Consider the following 19,196-nt stretch of genomic DNA (forward strand, 5'->3'; position numbering starts at 1 on the left):
TTTAGCCTCATCAGCTGCATTTGTGGATCATCCCACTCTGTAGGAACTGGACCTGTTGTGTCCTCATATATGAAAAAGGATTATCTCTCTGTTTATGGAATAAGACTGAATAAATAATTGATACCCTTTAACTTTAATTTCGCGATTTTTCAATTCCGTTTGTAGACACAGGGGATTATGTTGACACTGCTGCACGTTAAACAACCATGAACATTTTCTCTATTCCTATGAAACACGCTCCTGAGTTATTAGACTTCAATTTAACCCATAATGCTCAGCGCCTCCTGCAGCTGGGGGTGGAAGCAGTCCAGAGTCCGTTTGGAAAGCCTCCCACTCAACAAGGTCTCCATCCGATTGGGAAATCATTCCGGAGTTTGAAATAACTGCTCGAAAACCAAGCAGTTGTGAAAACGCCCTGCATCTACTGGACTGCAGAGCTGGAAGACAGTCAAATCCCCTGTGGTTTCCCCTTGACTCACCGCTCCAGTCCAAATGAAACCAAAGCGGGGGGAGAGAGGTCTGGGCATGCAAAGTGGAAGCTCACCTTTTGTTGGGGGTGTGTGGGTATCTGTGTTTGCTGGTGTGTGTGTATGTGTGTGTTTGCATGAGAAAGAGACAGAGAGAGAAAGAGAAAGTCTGTGGTACATAGAGACAGTCTCTCCAGACCAGTTGTTAAGTGATGATTGCTTTTCTGCTGGTTTGAAGCCCTGCCAATGAGAACAAGTGAGCTCAGTGGAAAGGCCACGCAAACACACTGCTTGTGTGTTTGTGTGTGTGTGTGTACGCGTGTGACCTTGTTGGAATGGTTGCTCAGATGTAAACCGCAGAGATTTGAAATCTAACCCCTCTACTCCACTTCTGTCCTCTTCCCTTCCCTTCCATCCTCTCCTAACCTCTCCTCTCCTCTCCTCCCCTCCTTCAGCTAAATGAAACCGCCAAGCAGCTGATGGAGATCGACAAGCCTACGCCTGCCCCCGTGCCGGGTCCGAGCTCTGAGCCCGCCCCACTGGGCCCCTGCTCTCCTGGCCCCTCCCCGAGTGCCTCCCCGTCCAACGGGAACGACTCGGGCCACCGGCGAGGAGAGGGGAAGAAGAACGCCAAGAAGCGCCATTCGTTTACGGCGCTGTCCGTCAGCCAGAGGGCCGCCCAGCTCAACAACAGGCACAGCATGGAGATCTCCCACCCCGTCCTCATCAGCTCCTCTGACCCTAGAGCAGCTGCACGCATCCAGGTTCACTCATACATACATACACACACAGTCATCAAATATATGTATACAGTACCACAGTATATGAGCCAATGTCACTCCCCTTTGAAATCAGACTATTACGCAGTTGTTGTTGGGTTTTTTTTGGATGAAAATAGACATACTGTTGAAATATTCAATACTGGCACAAAGTATCACCATTGTCAGCTCACTTCAGTCCCACACTATCAGTATCAGTAGTCACTGTGTATGGACATCCCACATGTCAGAGTACACATAACCCCGTACCTCCTCTTCCCACTTGACATTAACATGCGTCTTGCATCCAAATAGTGTTTACATGTGATTTAGCTGGATTACATTTACACCTGACATTAAAACTGCTCTCCAGCAAACACATTAAAAATGCTGATTAGCAAACACATCATCTGCTCGAGTAATTCTTGCTTTAAAATTTACAGTAAACACCTCCATTCACCTATTCCCCGTCCACCACTATCCTGATTGCCACTTGATTGTTTTGATCACGCCTCTCATTTGGGATCCGTGTGATAAAATGTATTTCTGTTTCAGTAGTTGATAACACTGATTGGAGACACGCTGCATTTGCACTTTGCTGGTAATGAGGCCAAATGCATCTCTTGCCACCTCTAGAGCTTGTTTAGGTGATTGTATCATCACTGCATTGTGGGTGCATTTATACCTGGACCTTTTATTAAATTCTAGTTGAGATCCCAAGGTTTTCTGCTGAATTACAGGGAAATGTATATGAAATGATGCTCAATACATCTAGATATCTTCTATTTGATATAATGGTGCAACCATATAACAATGGCTTCTTCAGTTTCAGTTTCAGTCAATAAGTTTCAATGAGGCTTTGCAGCCAGCAGACACACAATATGTATGTGCCATTGTCACATAATATGGAAAAAAACGGAAAATGGATTGAAAATCAGATTTCAAGAGGCTAAATTGAAACAACTTACTGTGTGTGTGTGTGTGTGTGTGTGTGTGTGTGTGTGTGTGTTTGCCCTTAGGATGCATCTCCCCCGGGTCCCTCTCCCTCTTCGGCGGGGGTGCTGGTGCCCCCCAGGGTGGCATCGGTGACCTCCGAGCTGCTGGCCCACGCCAAAGTCCAGCTGCCACTCAACATGTGAGTACACTTCAGGGTGCTGTCAGCTCACCCACCTGCGACCTGGGTTTTCAGTGCTGCTCGCCCCTGCTTTACAACTGAAAGGACATGCTCCCGAGAGCTAAGCATGATTTCAGAGCCCAGCTGGTGGCAGTGTTAAAAATAATTCCTCTTTTGTGGCCAGAGATAGGCGATTGGCTACGTTCCCCACCTCTGGAACCACATGTATTCCCCCACTGGCCAAGAGTCAAATCCCTTTCAGGGAGGAAAAATATAGTCACACACACACTCCTCTCTGTTGTGTGATATATGGCCACCAATGTTTCAGCACATGGCTTTCATCAGGACATACAGGGCTTTTGCTATGCACTTATATAGAGGGATGCATTCCGGGAAACCTTGTAGTTCACCATTCCAGTCACCATCAATGTGAAAAACTGATACAAAACCAAATAAATTAAAGTAAGGTTCCTGTGGTGCGCTACAAGTGATGCGTTTTATTTTTCTGGCAGCAGCAACAGCTGTGTCTTGTTGAGCAGCTGAGCAGTGATAGCCACCATGGCTGAACAGAAAAAGAAAAGAGCGCCACCAACAGCAACTCAACAGAAGATCCAAGGAAAAAAGATGTCACAGTGCTGGACACACTTTGACTGATGAGAGATCTCTGGGAAGTGCAATGCACAGCCACAACAATAAGTGCTTCCACAGATAGAGACATAACAAAACAAATATGGATTTTGTGGATTAACACTTTAACCACAAGCAATATTCCACCCAGTGTAAGAATGTACATCAAGCATAGTATCATAGTTAATTATCAGCGATACAAATAAAATGCAAATTCGAGTGAAGGTTGTTTTGGCAGTGAGTTGACGCCATCTTTGTCTTGTTATCAAAAAATCATGCTTGGTTGATGAGATAAAGAATAGGATGGGTGGAGAATTATTGGGAAAATAGAGAAAGCATGGAATATATAAGTGTGGAGGAAGAGGGGGCAGGAGGGAATGGAGTGAGGGACAGAAAAATCAGAGAAAACAAAGGTAAAAAGTAATTTTGGCAGGTTTGAGTCTTATATAGCATAGTTGTTTTTTAAGTAAACACACAATATGCAGTTTTCTCTGACCACTAGATGGTATCTAGACCTGCAACAATGCAATCAAAAAAGCATATGTCACATCAGTATGGATGCCCGCCTAACACAAACATCACTGCGGTCTGTGCCTGTGCCTGTTGGAGTTGTCTTTCGATCATAACAAGATGAGACCGGTGCATGAGAAGAGGATTATTGGAGGCCTGTGGAAAAATTATAGCTAAGATGTGTTGATGTGTATTGATATGTTTTAGCCCTGAGTAGCGGCTGCTGTTAAGAGAGCGGCTGGCAACTAGGGAAAGACGAAGTTACAGCTTGGAAAGACAGCTGACAAGAGGAGATAGACCCCACTGGGGCCGTCATGGTTTGGCAACCCATGACAGCAGTACCCATGGCTACCCTAGCTCATGATTCCACCCTTATCAGCTATGAACAAGAATAGAGGAAGAATACCCAGGGAATTTTTACTTCGTCCACCACTGAGTCCACAGACTCAGTGGTGGACGAAGACTCAAAGGCAGAAACTACGGCTGCAGACCTTGGAATGCACTTTACTATGAGCAGGGAGAGCACTGCAGTGAAAGGAGGCTCAGATCTAGACAGAAAGAAGGTGCCAGGTGTGATGTTGTAGCTGTGAAAAGGTTAATTGCGAGTAAGAGCCTCACAATACACTGAGAGAGGAAGAGGTGCTTGAGAAAGGATGGCCAAGAACCCCGCATCGATCAGTATTTTGTAAGAGGCCATTCAGTCAGTCCCTATCACTGTGGAGGCAGCCAATATCACTGTAACCTCTAAGCTAAGGAGAACACTGATAGTCTTGAAGGAACAGCTGAGAGGAAGCTTGAGAAAATGGGGGATATCATTTATTATGAAGCATCAAAATTTATATTCCTGAGAAAAGAAAGTAACCACTTTCAGAACTGCATATGTATAGGTGACAGGCAAAGAGGCATCTCATGGCAAGAAAGAGAGCATCAGTGTTAAAAAAAAAAAAAAAAAACAGCACCCAGGAATCATTTATCAGCTTCACAGAAAGCAGAAACGTCTTAGAAAAAACAGAGGAAAGAAAGAACAGGCTAAGATAATATTTTACAATTATTTATATAAATTTATTAAGACGCTATATAGTAAAGGTAAGGATTACAGCTTACAGCAGCTAGGCAGAGGCTAGTGGATGATTTAGAAAAGGTGTACATATAGATAGGGGAGGCAAAGGCGGCTAAACCTGCCCCCAGATGTCCTAAGCACCAGAGCAATAGACTATCAAATTGCTGTCAGCCTGCCAGAATGGAGCAAGGTGCAATGTAGGAAGGCATGGAACGGCTTCATCACCCCCAGGCCCTAATGGTGTTCCTTACCAAATATATAAAAGTGCACCAGATATATTGAGCTATCTATGGAACCTAATGGAGCTAGCATGGAGGACACAGTTTATTTCTTGGTTGTGGTATAGGGCATGAGGGATTCCAATTCCCAAATAGAAAAACTCTGCAGATATAAATCAGTTTCCGCCCATTCACCTCCTTTGAAGAAGGGGAATTTTTACTTTGTGTGATGGAGCGGAGGCTGTCAAATTAGGTTAATTGACAGCCTCTTAACAGCGCAAAAAGCCAGAGTTCCAGGCTTTTCTGGGCGCTTAGAGCACACAAGCACGACTTGGCACTGAATTCAGTCAGCTAAGCAATAGGAGAGACATCCTCATGTTGTATTTTTGGACCTTGTTAATGTATTTGGTGCTGTACTGCATAATCTATTGTGGGAGGCTTTCGATTTCTTTAGGATTCCAAGAAGCATTAAGAATCTAGTTAGAGCATATTTTCAAGATGTGTCTCACAACAACAAAGTGCACTAAAGCCTGGAAGCGGCTTGAGATAGGAATTATGGCAGAGTGCCCCATTTCCCCCTTTAGCTTTCACTATGGAAATGGAGCTAATGATTAGGGCATCAAAGTCTGTCAGAATTTGTTTGCACATTAATTTGGTAGTAGCCTAATACTTGAAGCCCACACAAACGGAGCCTCTATGTAATCTTGTGAGTTAATTAGATAAACAGTGAGGGTGGCAGGACAGCAGAGTGGACCGTGGCATTCAAATGAAGCTGACTGTCAAGACAGCAGGCCCAGCCAGATTTAGCTGTGCCTAAGCAGATACAGTCCGGACTTGGCCAGGTATCTGCTCTCTGCTTGGTGATGTAGAGTTCAGATGTCAGAGTGAAACACTGTGGGGAGCAGATGTAGCATGTAACTTTACAATGTAGAAAAGTATGTAGACAAGAATACTGATGGCAACTTTAATTGTAACTAGATTAGATAAATCAGTGTTGTTGTCACAAAGGTGTCTGTGTGGCTGTGCACAGAGGGGGATTTCTGGCATGATGGAAAACACTGATGAGACTTCTTGAGGTTTTATGGGTCAAATTCCCACACATCCTGTAAAGATGCAGAAATTCATAGGCTAGATTGCTGGTCATGGTAAACACCTGGAAAATTCAAAAACTGATACATATTTGGCTATCCTGTTATTACATTCTGCAATGTCATGTTTATGGAAGACCAAACAGGCCAAAACTCACAAAACCCACTTTTATCAAGATGGCATTTGCACGTAAACAGCCTGTGGTTTGTATTTTGTCAACACATTTGCGCCTTGTTAGCTTGTTAACGTGTTAACTTTATTACATGTAAACAACACAATGCACAAACAAAATGATGACAACGTGTAATTTGAGAATTTGGTCACTTTGTCCATTCTGAGTTATTCTGAGATGGCTTTGTCTGAGCAGCAGCTGACATGTACATAAATCATTGAATGAGTCCTTGAAAAATCCTGGAAAATGATTCTTGACACAGTGTAAACCCTGACTGAATAAAACATTGCAAACTTTGCCCACTTGAAAACTTTTCTAGTCTGACTCCCCCTGAAGGCTAGAGCGTGCGGCTGGTGAATGTTGGCTGCCCGTCTCAGATCCTGTTCACACTTGGTTGTAACATGCGTCTTGGGTGACTGGATAACAACTCTAATTACCGGTGTGAATGGAGATGCATTGTGATCCGGCCGCTCAAATCACCTTTGGAGGTGGTCAGGGACGCAGTGGGCAACATGGCATTTGTAGTGTGAACGCTAACGTGTCCTGATGTGTCCCTACCAACACTGGAAGCCCACCAGTCACACTGTGGAGGGAAGGAGCATTTGATACAGTCGACTGTTGGTGTAAATTCAAATTTAAATGGCATGTTTTGTTTTGTTTTTTTTTCAGTAGAAATGCAGAACAGGATGGGTGGGGAATATTGGGAAGACAGTGACAGCGTGGGAATATAGAAGTAAGGAGGAAGAAGGCACAGGAGGGAGTTGGAGTAAATTACAGAGCAATCAAAGGCAGAAAATAAAGGAAAGAAGTCATTCTGACAGGTCACACACAGTAAACACACAACAATACACACACAGTGCCTGATTCTATATACAGTGTACCAGTGAAAACGTGTTGTGTGACATATTTCTACGAAAATGTCATATTTGTTTTAGGTGTTAAAATTATTCTTGGCGGGTGCATTATGTTAGTTTATCAGCTCTTAGCAGGTGAGTGAAAAAGTTAAATTCAGACAGTGTTTGCTAATGTCAGACGAATGATGTGGTTCAAAAGTGTAGACACATAAGGTTTACACAGGTTGCGGTTGGAGGCTTTGGTATTGACTTTATCGAAATTGGTTCATCACTGCCAGAATGGGATAAGAGCCCCAACACCCTGACACACACAAACACGTACAATTAAATTCTTGTGGACAGCTAACCTCGCAAGTCATGTCGATGTAGAAAGAAACAGTGTGACATCCAGATGGCTGTCGAGGTTAGGTGCCAACGCTGAGCACGACTGTTCTATATTTTACCTGGTAATTAATCTAAAAGGCAACCACCAGAAAGGTGTGTGTGTGTGTGTGTGTGTCAGCAAGGTGTTGTGTGTGTGTGTGCCCTGTTTACTATTAGCTGGTGTCCTGCCTGCAGGATGTGAGAGGAATACAGCGACATTGTCAGCTTTAATAACGTCACTCTCACACACACACGCACATACACACACACACACACACACACACATACACGTCCGGAGCGGGTTTGTCCTACTGATGAGGTCGGACGTTTCCATCTTGACCCGGCAACCAGTTCTGTTGCCATGGGGAGACGGGAGACGGTCCCCGCATCTGTTACCATGGCAACCAGGAGGCAGTGCATATAGAGCTTGTTTACTCTGTGGTCTTATCGTCGTCTGTCTCAGTCTGGTAGTACACACTATGAACACCTCGCAGCCACAAGACCAGAAACTCATTTATATGTCAACACAGGTGCAATGCACAATACTCATGCATAAACATAGCCATATATGTATCAACATGCTGTATATTTATCAGTATAGCTGTTTGTGGGCAGCTAAATACACACATTTGTTACAATTTGATTATGCACCTATTCAGATCTTAGCATATAGATTTATTTTCTTTTTTATAAACACTGACATGCATGCAGCTTTTGGGCAGAAAATGTGTGTGCTGAGTGTCTCCCTATAAGAAGCCAAAGCTACAGTTCACCTTTTCTGTGATTTCTCTTTTTTTAAAAAAATGGCAGTATAATGTACGTATGTCGCTGCCCAACCAGTATGTCCTGTTTGACTGAATTTGCACAGTTATTCTAGTAAACTTTTTGGTATTTGCTTCGCTATTTTTATTATTGTTGCTATATCTATCTAAAGTAGTAGAATTGTAGAATTACACCTGTGAACAGGTAGTGTTAGCTTGAGCAGAATTGCAGCTCTTCCCACCTCTTTGGTCAAGCGTGCACTCCACCAGTCAGGCAGAGACACAGAGCAGAGACAATGTGCGCTCAGTCATGTTCCTGAAGGTCACTATGTGGATGTTATCAATTAACCTTCATTTTTGCAAAGGTCTATTACATTGAGCAAGTTCAGCAACTTCATGGTAGCATTGGTATTTGAGCACAAATGCAGTCCAGCAACATTAGCAGCTAATTGACAAGACTGCCATCTTATCAGCTCTCTCTTTCATTGTGTTTTTTGGTGGTGATTGTTTCTCTGTCATTTTTAGTTAGTTACAGTGGCAGGCTAGAGCTACAAGTGCTCAGTTATCCACTTGTTAAACTAACATGCTTGTTAATTTGACGCTTCCTTCGGCTTGCCTTAACGTCTTGCCTTATTGCGTTTTATGGTGAGCTAACTGCCGATGACAGCGGTCATATTTAATCAATACATTGCTGTTTTAGTGAGGTAGCCAGTGCATAATGACAAGAGATCATTAAAAAGTGGAGCTAAATGAAAGGCAAGAGAACACAATGTCTGCTTATTCTAATGTATTACATTACACCCATAGCAATTGGCTTTAATACGCCCATTATCTGAGGCTGCCTGACAGCTGCAATCACATAAATACATATTCAGAAGCCCATGACACTTCTCCTTCTGACCGCAAAATTTGAAGTGGCTGCAATAAGCTTTGGGGGAAATGTTACTGAAAACCCTCTTTCACCCATGTTTGTAAAATTGTGAATCAGAAGTAGTTTGCAGGTTTCTGAATTTATGTTTATGCTCATTAAACAAAAGCACTCAAGAAAACAAGCCTACCCCTGTGCGGCACAGTTGTAACAGGTGCTATAATTATGACAGACTGGATAGCAGGCACCTCTGCTATCTACTGGAGGACGTGATGAGAATTGTAAAAAAAAAAAAAAAATCAGGTTTCATGATACATTTCTAATTCACACAGTAGATTTCTGTTACCTGCTGCCTCCCCGTAGTTTCTTGTGTAGTTTGACAAGGTCTGCTTTGCGTTAAATTGTGCATGACGCATTTGTGCTTGTCACATATTTGATGTTATTTACAGAATGGTTGTAAACATATTGTGTTTGGACTAATTTTGCAGCTTTTGATTGCATTTATCATTGAGTAAACAACAAAGGACGTTGAGATGGATGAAAGTGAAACGCTGTGGTGTGTCGCCTTGAGAAGCACTCAATTAAGCAGCTAGTATAACAATCAGATCTTGACTTTCCACAAATGGCAAACACAAGGCAGTTGGTGACCTCTCACTGCTTATTACCTTGTGTGAATGCATGTTCATCTTACCTGTATTCCTGCACTGGTTGTTGAATCTCGCACTACATTCCTCTATCTTTGATATTGCAGAGGAACCTGTTCGTACATACTGGAGAGGAAAAGAGGACAAAGTTCGACCACAAATGCTGTTGGTTCTCGTGGCATTAAAAAACCACAAATCCCAGCTCCACTGTGGTGTTGAAAGTTACAAAGCCCTTAACTGGAGTGGGCTAACACATTCAAAAACACCAGAGAGCAGGGTGGCAAATTAGCACCCGCCACTCGTCAAATGCGGGTAAATATTTCCAGTGGCAGGAAGATTTTTTTTAGTCCATCACGAATTGAAATCGCCTGCAGTTCTGTGATGTGAAAATGTTGCTGAGGCTACAGAAACAGCAAACAAAGTAGAAACGCCTAAGAAAAGAAAGTTTTTAATAAAAGCTGGTGAAAGGACGAGAGGGGAAAAGAACAAAACATGACAATGTAGTGTGCGCTTTGCCGAGTTTATGTCTCAGAGAAGGGCCAGTTAAATCCATTTGCTACAGGGACAAAAAAAAACGTTAAAACTTTTCTTGGAGGCAATCGACCCATTGAAACCTCAGCAAATTCACTCAAAAAATATGATTAACAGATCAGCAAGAAGTTACACTGACATTAGCAAAAAATAGCCACACAAAATTACTAGAAAATTTGAAAAAAACTACCAGAAAATTGGCAAAAATGCTTTTAATTACAAGAAAAAAGTTATTAAAATAGTGTGTTTCAAGATCAGATCAATGATGCTGGATTAACATCAAATTGCTTGTGTTTAAATGCTTGTGAAAGGCGTTTGATTTCAGCCTGAGGCCACTGACAACCATTTAAGGACCATGGGTGACAAAAACCCATTGTAAACATAATTATAGAAAAAATAGAGTGGGGCTGAGTGGCTGTTAAAATTTGGGCATGCACCAAACACTGGCTGGTGGACCAAAGAGTTCATTTGCCACCCAGCCTGTGAGAAGGAATTGGCCTCTATGCTTTATCAGAGAGGATCCACACGTTTCATCTAGAGCCCACAGGTTGAATATAATGATGTGGACTGGCGTGACTGTAGCCAAGAGAGCGCCTGCCATACCTCTTTCACCTGCCTTTCCCTGTGAAATTAGTCACTTCTAGTTGTGGTTCAGACAGATGGTGTGGGCGGCTGGTGGGAACCAGCTGTTCCCCAAGAACTGGCCCGAGATCCAAAGAAGCAGAGAAACCGGACTGCCACTTGTTTTTTTGTTTTGTTTTGTTTTTGTTTTTTACTTATGTTAATGTTACTGATTTGTGGTGCAAAGGGAAATTAGAATCTTTTCATTGAACCATGCAACAGGGATTTTTTTGTACATTGACTATGTGGTAAAAGCAGCAGAGAAATGTGTCACCATTCTGAACATAGGGAGAAACAAACACCAGATATGAGCCTGACTCATGAACATTCATGATGGCACACCACCATATCCACTCATGCTAAAAATAACCCACTTGGGAAACACTGTTTTGAAGCTCATAGCCACAAAAAAAATTCACCACTTCCAAAAAATACTGATTTAGTCTACTCATGAGTTTTTTCTTATGTTATTTTTCTTAATACAAGCAAAAAAAAAGTCCTCTAACTGGGTGACATAATTCCACTCGTTTGCAACAAGATAAACTTCTTCAAAAATGTCTTTAAATCAGTTTTATACCAAGGCAGTGATCGGCCTCATCTGCTTTGTTTTCAGATCATGACACTTGTTTGAGCAATCCTGAAACAAATGAAAATGAACTGAAACAAGAGCACTTATGACCAATAACCAATTGACCATGAGAATAACTGCCATATTTACTGTTTGTACTGTTACACATGCCTTTACACGCAAAAAGGACATTCATATGCTTTATGAGGAGTGTCCCTGTTGAAGCACAAAATCAAAGGAGGGCATGATTCGATTTGCTCATATGAATCCCTCCACCTGATTACTAAACCAGAGAATACCAATTTCATCTCTGCATACGGTATTTTACACTCAGTCAGTCTGTCCCTCCCTATGCATTTTTCATAGGGAGGGACAGACAGAGAGGTCAAACAAAAAAGAGATGTGTTTCTTTCATGCGTTATTTGGGATGTCAGAGGCTGAGTTGAAAATGGGTATAGGTCGCCAGAGTCATGTAATCTCCTCTCTCCTGGAAGATAAAAGGGTCGACTTGAATTCAGGGACAGCGAGCACTCATGTCATCCCCACTTTGCCCAAACTTTTGGCAGCCCTTCACTTCTTGGCCTTGAGTCTTCTCATATACAGCAGGGAGGTCACAATCATCCATTACTGCTGTGATGGCCGGGTGCTGAAGGCAAGGCCTCGATGGCAGGGACAACATATCTGTTTCCTCCAAACAGCAGACAGAATCAACTCTGCTGAACTTGATTTCTTTTTCATAGCAGGATGGCCAAATTTCTCCAGGGCAATAGAAGGAACACACAGGCCCATAAAAACACCATCTGAGGATCACCACGTGTTCAAAAATAGATTTTTGTTCTTTTGCAGTACTCCATGAACATTCTGGTTGTCTGCAGTGTCAAATGTCTCATCACAAATGTAGTTCCCAACTTCTACCCAGGATTCATTCTTAGCTAACAAGGTTAGCTGAAGTCAAAACTAAACTTTGGTGGAGTGTTGGGTTGGATAGTTCCCTGGGTGTTGGTGAAGCATCCTCATTAGTTGCTCTGTGTGCTGCTGGTCTACTAATCCACAACATTGTATTTCTATCTCTCCATTCACTTCCATAACAAAACAGCTACCAAAATAACATTTTGAGCACATAAACAAATGTGAATAAAGTGGATTCTGCTAATAAAAACAAATAAAAAAAAAATAACTCCTGGTAGCCATTTTGAGGAAATGACTCTTTTGCTGTTATTGTGTTATTTGAATTGGAAAGTAGATCTGGCAGGTAGAGCCTGCAGGGAACTTCCACATAGACACCATGTGCCAGGAAGTAATGACCTGATAGTACTTTCACAAATAATTGTACACAAAAAACATGGATGGATTATGTCAATAAAGCCCTCAGGTATCTGTACAATCCAACACTCTAGTTCAACACTCTAATCCAGCACTCCACAAAGTTCAATTATTGCTTTACTAAAATGATGAACAGAGGTCAAGGGTGTGGGGTTATGGGTGGCTGCCAGGCAAGGATAGAAGTAATTACAATTCAGTTCATTTCAAGCCTTTATTAGTCCAGGTGATATGTGCCAAATTTGAGGTGAGCCTCCTCAAAGAGCACAGCACTGTGCCAATGTGCAGGAGACTGTGAAGGAGACAGTGAAGATCAGGTTCAGCAACAACAAAACAATCAACAAATGTTTCTAAAAAAAAATATTAACTAAATCAACCAAGTTGTTAAGGTCATGTTGATTTTTGCTCTATCTATTCTAAGCTTTTAAAACTCTACACAACATGCATGCAACAGACATATTAGAAAGTTTAGCCTCGGTTCTCAGATACTGTGATTTCCTTCTCACGTTGAGCACCACTACTCACCACCATTCGCCATGATCTATTCACCTGAACAATTTGTGATGTTGTATGTGGTATTGTTGTAATACTTGACCATAAAACATATGGGTAGACATCATGTATTCTGTGTTATCATGTTTGGTTCAGGGGATATGATGCAAAATACATAATTCGGTTTTGGTGGAAAGTAAAATGTGCACCATGGCCACCATGAGGCATTTTTGCAATGGCTGAGTAGCTTTTAAGTGTACTTTTTGCACATTTTTAAAGACAATCATTTTACTTTTACTTAACCCATTAACTCTGTAGTCCCAACCTTTCAGATTTGCATTGAAGAGAATGCATACCACATTATTATCTTTAGTAAAAGGTAGCTGAGTAACTTTTCCTTTGAGTACATTTTAAATGTGGTAGCGTTACGTTTACTCAAGTAGATTCCCAGACCACTTGTTTTACTTCTACCTAAGTTTCACCAAGGCAACAGTCACGTTAGGGCATCAAGCAGTGTTTCTTTTCCACTTTAAATAGTGTGTCTTTTTATATGACTCGACCTGGCCCACAGAGTTTGTGGGAATCCAAATCATCGTCCAGAAAAAACTGACCATTTCTTGGTTGTGACACGTGCCAGGATGACGGATCATATGTGAACAGCAGAGGAAGCTTGACATGATTATATCCGAACAGGGGGCAAAAATGTGTAATCCTACATTCTCACAGTCTCACAGATAAGACAGATAGCCACCACCTTCTCAAGCCAGCAGAGTCTGTTCAGCACTTATTAACTGGCAAGGACACAGGCACACACATTTTTTTCAGTGTACATTTTTGCCTCATCCACAAGCACTTATACTTTTTATGTAGCCTGTGTAATTACATATAATTGCTTAAGTAATGTGTAGTTTGTTCACATGTCGTTGGCCTTTGTTATTTCAGTTTGGGAGAACTTTCCATTTTCTGAAGGTGACAAACACAGTAGTTAAACAGCTCCTCTACTATTGTAATTGCTTAACTGCAGCTAAATTGCTTTTGGCCTCATTTGGATGACAGCTGATAGTAAATCACGCCACAATGGAAACAACTGCCTCCACTATTTCTTTTGCATCTCATACTCTAACTTAAACTTGAGTGCTTTCAATACTCAGCCAGCATTCACATTCACAACAGTATGTCTGCTGCCTGTTTGACAGATACTTGGCTCTGTACGCCTATAAGCCCCAGAAGGCCGACGAGCTGGAGCTGAGGAAAGGGGAGATGTATCGGGTGACAGAGAAGTGTCAGGACGGGTGGTTCAAAGGGACGTCGCTGAGAACTGCCGCCTCTGGGGTCTTCCCAGGCAACTACGTCACCCCCGTATCCAGGTAAGAGGGCTGGTAGGTGGGTAGTGGTGGTAAAGGGTAAGTGTGGTGACGGAGCTTCCCACGGAATTACATCACCCCCATGTCCAAGAGGACTTGGGATGGGGAAGGCACCATGTCAGCTATGTCCAACTGGCAGAGGGTGGCAGCATGGCTGAATGGTTAGAGAGGCTCAATTCCTACAACAGCCATTTGTCCTGTCAAAGTGGTATTCAGCAAGATACCAAACCCCTATCTGCTCACTCACTGTAAACTGCTGGGAGTGGAACGCCAGCTAAATGTCCAAACTGGCATCGCTGTCACCAGATAAGCCAATGCATTCTGGGGACTTTCAGGGCATTTTTAGAGTTAGAGTTAGAGTTAGAGTTAGAGTTTTGAACCTTGGCTTGCTTGACCCTTTGGTTGGTTTCATTTGGTCATATGAGAACACAGAAATTCAAAGCAATTAAAAACTGAGACCTCACTGAGAGTAGGGTTCTGTGATATGACAGTATATATAATTGGACAAGATAAAAATGTCAGTCAGTAGAGCTTTTCTTCTATCATTTCTATCGATATTGTTGCAAAAGCTGCTTCATAGCAATGTTTTGTTGAGTCAGAGCCTCTAGTGGCCTTGAATGCACCATTGCAATATGTGGGCTCGCATAAAGTACAACCCACTCCATGCAACACCCCAGTACAGAACAGGATTTAGTCCGACAAAGACAAGATGAGGAACTTGTACCTAAAAAGTGGTGTTCTTCTGTGGTGGATACTTTGCAAAGTATACTATGGACCAGTTCCCACATCAGACTCCAGCACAACTACAAAATGTGCTCAGTCAGCCAAGCAAGCAGATCTAGTATTTGCCTTCACCTGAATGAAGAGGTACATCTTAGTGAGGTACGAGGTAAGAGTGAGGTACGTCTGAGTTCCATCAGGTGATCAGGTCTGACAGGCACACGTTAACATCAGTTGAACTATCTACACCGGTTGTGTTACTCCTGGAGCAACTAGACAGATCTGAGACAGACAGAGCACTATGCACAGCAGCCATCACCTCCATTCATTTTATTTTATATCATGAAAACTGCCATGAAGAAGTCCTTTAATAAGGGCTTTGAAATTATGAAAGCGTGACCCGTATGTCATTTCATTCAGTACCACTGAAACTGTATTTTAATAGTAGAGTTTTGCCATTGAAGTCTTTGGCTCTTCTACGTCTAATCCCCCGCATGACATCAGTTAACCAGACATTGCGCGGTGAACGAGGTGAATTGCAACACAGTCATGGTCACATTTCTGTTTGTTGTTGTATCTTTTGGCTGATTGCCGTGAAAATATAATCAATTCTTCCTTGGCTCAAGACCAACTTTTCTACAAAGTTTCATGTAAATCCATTCAGAACATTTTGAGATATCTTGCTCACAGACAGAAAGACACTGCAATTATATGATTTCTACCTCCTCGGCAGAGGTAACAAACTTCTTCTACCATTTATGGAAAATCTTGAAAGGCAGTGCAGAAAGAGGCAAAAGATGTGAGCTAGGCATGCTTTGAAAGCAAAAGCAAACCTCAGCTCTCTTCAATGTCACTTCCAAATAGCAGTAGAAAAAAGAAAGAGCCTTTCACTTGTATTTAGTTTACAGAATTACTAAAAAGTAATTATGACACGTGTTTATTTTCTATAGACACTTTTTTTTTCATCAAATTGGCAGAAAGAACATAGAAGAAACCAACTGTGAAGCTTCTTTTAGACTGATCCAAACAAACTACAAGAACCACTGTGTATTATAGGTTAAACACACTGTGACTTACACATTTAGGAACAGTTTTGCAATGGAAGAAAGTACTTTTCCACACCAAATTTCAGAACAATAGAAGGAATGACTGACCCCATATGGCTGCTGCTGATAAATTAAAGTTTGCTTGGAATTATACGGCATAAAATGTAACCAAAACAATGGCGAAATGCAGCAGAGCAACATTTAGCCCCCTAGTTCAAGCCAAATTAAACACACAATAGGTTTAGAAACACGTTACGAAAAAGCCAAGAAAAGAAAAAGGTTGGCAAGTGCTTGATGTTATGTAATTTTGAAAATCTAACAAGGCCTGTCTCTACAGAACATGGATCTAGGGGACATTTTTAAAGCTCAGATATTTCATGTTTGAATTTCTAAAATATAAAACGACAGTCAGTTGATACCAGCTTTGCTTTTCCACTGCAATCATACCACATACTCCGTGCACATCATCATCATTATCATCATTGTTGTTTTTGTCCTCGTTGTCATCATGATGACTGTCAGAGGCACAGAGGCACATAAAACCGCCAAAAAAGTGGAGTAATATAATATTTGGCAATTTAATTACCATCATCATCATTTCCTATGTGCATAGAAAAACATTAGTGGCGGTTGTTCGCCCAATCTGTATTCTGCTCTATGGTGCAGACAGAGGGGAGATGGGGTGTGGGAACGGAGAGAGGGAATTGGAGGAAGAGAGAGAGAAAAAAGAGAGGGAGAGAGAGAAAGGAAGGAGAGAAAGAGGAAGGGAGATACAGAGAGAGAGAAAGAGAATGAATGAGGAGAGGAAGAGGATAAAAATCAAGGTACAAGAGTGGTGAGATAGCAAGAGTGAGACAATGAGATGAGTGAGGAAAGGAGCAAAGGCAAGAGAAGGGAGGGAGAGAGAGAGCAAAAGACAGAAAGGGGGAGAGAAGAGTGAAGGAGGAGGTGGAAGAAGGAGATAGAGAGAGATGGAGAAAGCAATTAGGAGCAAAAAGAGGAGGGAGAGTATGAAAGAAGACAAACGAAAGAAAGAAAGACAGACAGACAGAAAGAGATGAAACGGGTGCAGAAACAGCAGGTGTCCTCCACTGGATCTGAATGGCTGCTTCACATTCTGCCGTTATGCAATCTGAGAGAGAGAGACAGAGAGAGAGGGAGGATGAGAGAGTGAGAGAGGAAGGGCGAGTAATCAAATGAGAGGCAATTTGTTATTTTTACGCAAGCATACTCTCTCCCTCTCTCTCCATCTCTCCTTTTGTCTGCAGTGCAGCTCAGAAAACTCTCAATATGATAATGAGGCTGCCAAAGACACACATGCAAAGACAGCACACGCATACATACAAACACACACACACACACAATGTAGGTTTGCATCAATATATAGAGCCTTTCATCAAAAATCACATATGGGCCAGTCAGTGTTGATCACTCCACTGCCCTGGTTCTCTATGGGAATTCTAATGTAGCATCTTAATCTAAATTATTATCCTTTATTGAATGCACAGAGCCCCATGGTTTAAATGCTGTTGCAGAGCCTTTTACACCTTTACAGGAATATTAAAACTAGGGAAACACTATATACTTGTGTTTAGGGATTTTTTTTAAGGCATGAAAAGGGTCAAATTTAATCACACTGAATATTGGAATAATATGTCCATTAAGTCCAATCACACAGCAGGAAAGAGAGGGAGTGCTGGGTTAAATAAAGGATGAAAGTACCTGGGTCTTGCGCGTGTGCATGTGTTTGTTTAGGCATGTGTGTGAATTGGGTTTTGGCTGTCGTCAGCCTCCTCATGGGTATGTCTGCCTGTTGTGTGTGTGTGTTATTATTATTTTTGTGAGAACATATTACACTCTTTACAAAAGCAATTCTATAGAGCTCTTGGGCACAAGTGTCTGTGAAGAGCTGATTGCATTTCTAAACATATACATCTCAGCAGTCGCGGCAGACTCCAGCTGTTCATTTATGCGCAGTGTTTCGCTAACACTGATAAACGTTTAATTTTAATAAATCGGAGGGTTCTTTGAGTCATTGTGGTTCCTCACTGAACCCAAAGCAAAGAGCCCCTGAATAACCTTGCTATTTCTGCAGTTAGGCCGGAAAAATCCTTTCCTTTAGTTCCTACACACATACACCCACACACACACACACACAGAGGTGATAACTCTGCATGTGTGTGATGGGAAGTCGATGAGCAGCCATAAGAGTGTGAGTACCGCAGAGTCAATAATGTTCAGCTCACTGTTATGCCATTCAGCACTCTGCACTGACAGTAACATGAGCAGCCGGTCACCAGAACAGCCTGCAGCTCCTTACACACTACAATAGGACGCTATGTAATACTGATCCACCAGACAGATAATAGGGCTAAATCACTCTCTCTGACAGAGGGACGGATGGCTGACATAACTGTGCTGTTGCAATATGAACTAGAACAACTATATCATGTCGGTTTTATCATCATCATCATCATTATTATTGTTGTTGCTGTAAACAAGAGGAAGACTTGTAGCAGTTTAAGTAGTATCAGTCATTTAGTGGTTAGTAGCGCTCATTCTGGTTTTTTATGTCCGAATCCAACAGGAGTGCAACGCGGCTGATGTAAGCTGAAGCGCTGAGTTTGTGTTACTGTGTCACGCAATTGTTGTTACCATGGCTACAGCTAGCCTGTTTAACCTGATTACACATGTGTGGGCACCCTGTGAATGATACGGCAAAAGGCATTGATTTATATAGGCTATAGGTAGATTGTGTTAGCAAACACACATTACGTTGAAGCTGAACCCGAACCCAAACATCATTTTGAATTTTTTTGTGGTCCCGATGGGTCCCAACGGACTCGGGTCAGGTAAACCACAGAACACAGAACCACAGAGAAAAACAGCTTTCCTATTCAAATCAATATAGCTGTGTGTGTGTGTGTGTGTGTGTGTGTGTGTGTGTGTGTGTGTGTGTGTGTGTGTGTGTGTGTGTGTGTGTGAATGAGTAATCGCTCATGAGGCAAACACTGTAAAGTGCTTTGAGT

The 19,196-nt window shown here is 42.1% G+C and overlaps 1 protein-coding gene across 1 annotated transcript in view; it reads left to right on the forward strand.

Annotated features, from left to right (window-relative positions):
* The window catches only part of LOC115379889 (E3 ubiquitin-protein ligase SH3RF3-like), a 107,922-nt gene that overhangs the window by 78,660 nt on the left and 10,066 nt on the right, over positions 1 to 19,196 (forward strand). Inside the window, exons 4-6 of the mRNA XM_030080851.1 lie at positions 923 to 1,231; positions 2,245 to 2,360; positions 14,234 to 14,404. Of these exons, the coding sequence (XP_029936711.1) occupies positions 923 to 1,231; positions 2,245 to 2,360; positions 14,234 to 14,404 (596 nt within the window). The remainder of the gene's footprint in view (positions 1 to 922; positions 1,232 to 2,244; positions 2,361 to 14,233; positions 14,405 to 19,196) is intronic.

The sequence above is a fragment of the Myripristis murdjan genome, chromosome 21 (genome assembly GCF_902150065.1).
Source record: "Myripristis murdjan chromosome 21, fMyrMur1.1, whole genome shotgun sequence".
NCBI classification, from domain to species: Eukaryota; Metazoa; Chordata; class Actinopteri; order Holocentriformes; family Holocentridae; genus Myripristis; species Myripristis murdjan.